The 1,723-nt window shown below is 47.7% G+C and overlaps 1 protein-coding gene across 1 annotated transcript in view; it reads right to left on the bottom strand.

Annotated features, from left to right (window-relative positions):
* The window catches only part of LOC104997508, a 5,062-nt gene extending 4,591 nt beyond the window's left edge, over positions 1-471 (bottom strand). The window contains exon 1 of the mRNA XM_010852301.1: positions 417-471. Coding sequence (XP_010850603.1) covers positions 417-471 — 55 coding nt within the window. The remainder of the gene's footprint in view (positions 1-416) is intronic.
* Positions 472-1,723: the final 1,252 nt, after the last annotated feature.

Consider the following 1,723-nt stretch of genomic DNA (forward strand, 5'->3'; position numbering starts at 1 on the left):
CTGAATGTCAGTCCTTCCTGACACACACTGCCCTTCTCTGTAAGGGAAGGAGGTGCTAAAAGAATGGGAAAGCACAGTCAGCACTGGCAGCCTCTCTCCTGGGAAGCTGCGCCACCAGCACCTTCAGAGTGTCACTGACAGGACTCCCCTGGAGGTCCAGTGGTTAAGACTCCGCCTTCCAATGCAGGGGGTGTGGGTTTGATCCCTGGTCTGGGAACTAAGATCCCACAAGCTTCAGGGCGCACCAAAAAAAAAAAAGTGTTGTTCACAAACGCAGGCAGAGACACCTGCTGAGCAACCCACCAGGAGCTGGGCTCCCAGAGCTGAGTTGCTCAAGGCCCAGGAGACTCCTACCCTGGAAATGACCATCGCAGAGAGACCCTGGCCCTCAGGCCTAGGTCCCGTTTCTGATTTACCTGGAAAGAGAAGAACCACAAAGAGAAGAGTGGATGGAGCGAGGAATTGCTTCATGTCGCCAAGGGGGCTGCAGCTGGGACGTCCAGGGCTGGCCGAGGGTGGGTGGGCGGCAGGGAGGGCTTCCTTTATAGCCGGGCTGGGGGGTGCCGGCTGGGAGGGCTGCAGCCGCAGTAACTTCCTACTCACAAAAGCACACAGGTGGTGCATTATTTTCCCACCACTAGCGGAACAACCATTGAGCCATTTTTCTCAGGAAGTAAATAATATGCCTGAATGCCTTGGGTAGGTTTAGTGAATAAGATATGTCAGGCGAAGAGTGGAGGAGGGAGGAAGAGGAGAGAGGCAAGAAAAACTAAATCACCAGTTTCAAGTGCTGATGGCTAAAGCACTGCTGTTCATTAAAATGACATAAATAAAGCTGTCACAGTACTGCTATCTTGTCCTCAGAATGTATCTTCAAAAACAATGCAAGTTTTACAGTATATGGGCAACTTATTTCTACACGTTTCCTTTGCCTATAAGAAAACAACTCTGACCGAAGCAGACCAGCGTCATTTGAACTCTGGTTGACTCTTAAATTGTGTTAAGGAGTTAGCACTGAATTTTCCAAGTATGGTAAGAACCCTCTGGTCACATTAAAAAAAAAAAAAAGTTCTTTTCCCTGAGTTATATATTTCAAAGTATTTTCCGATGATGTGATAGAACATGGTGAGTGTTTTTGGAAACAACCCAGGAAGGGGAGGTTATCGAGGAAGAAACAAGACTGAGCCCGTGTTGACACTGGGTAACACTAACAGGAAGGGTCACTTTTCTTTTGGGGGAGAAAGGTCACAATCAGCCTCATAGCTCATAGGTGGTATTGAGTACCTCTATTAGGAGACACCAAATGCAGGATTGTTGTTCTCATTTTAGTGGCTGTTGACATTCGTTAGCAGATCGCTCTTTCCCTGGGTGTTTGCAAAATAGTGATATTCTGTATCACCCCTCCTTCATTTATTAGCTGGACTACTCACTGAAGTAGTTTGGGCAGGAAACCTAGGTCCAGTGTTTTATCACACCTCTCACTTTTCAGGCTAAGGAGGCCGGGAGCGTGCACCTAGCCAGGGGCGGAATCGCTCTCTGCTGCCATCTGCCGGATGGAACCCTCCACACACATCCACTGAGGTCAACCCTTCTCAAAGCGCATCTCTGGTTTGTCTCCCTGGAGATCTGTATTTTGAACTGCAGTGTATGCCAGACAAATTGCACTCAGTATTGATTTATTCCATTTTAATTAATAAAAGACACGTATAACTATTGAGCAGAA

The sequence above is a fragment of the Bison bison genome, unplaced genomic scaffold, assembly GCF_000754665.1.
Source record: "Bison bison bison isolate TAMUID 2011002044 unplaced genomic scaffold, Bison_UMD1.0 scf7180017851975, whole genome shotgun sequence".
Classification (NCBI taxonomy): domain Eukaryota; kingdom Metazoa; phylum Chordata; class Mammalia; order Artiodactyla; family Bovidae; genus Bison; species Bison bison.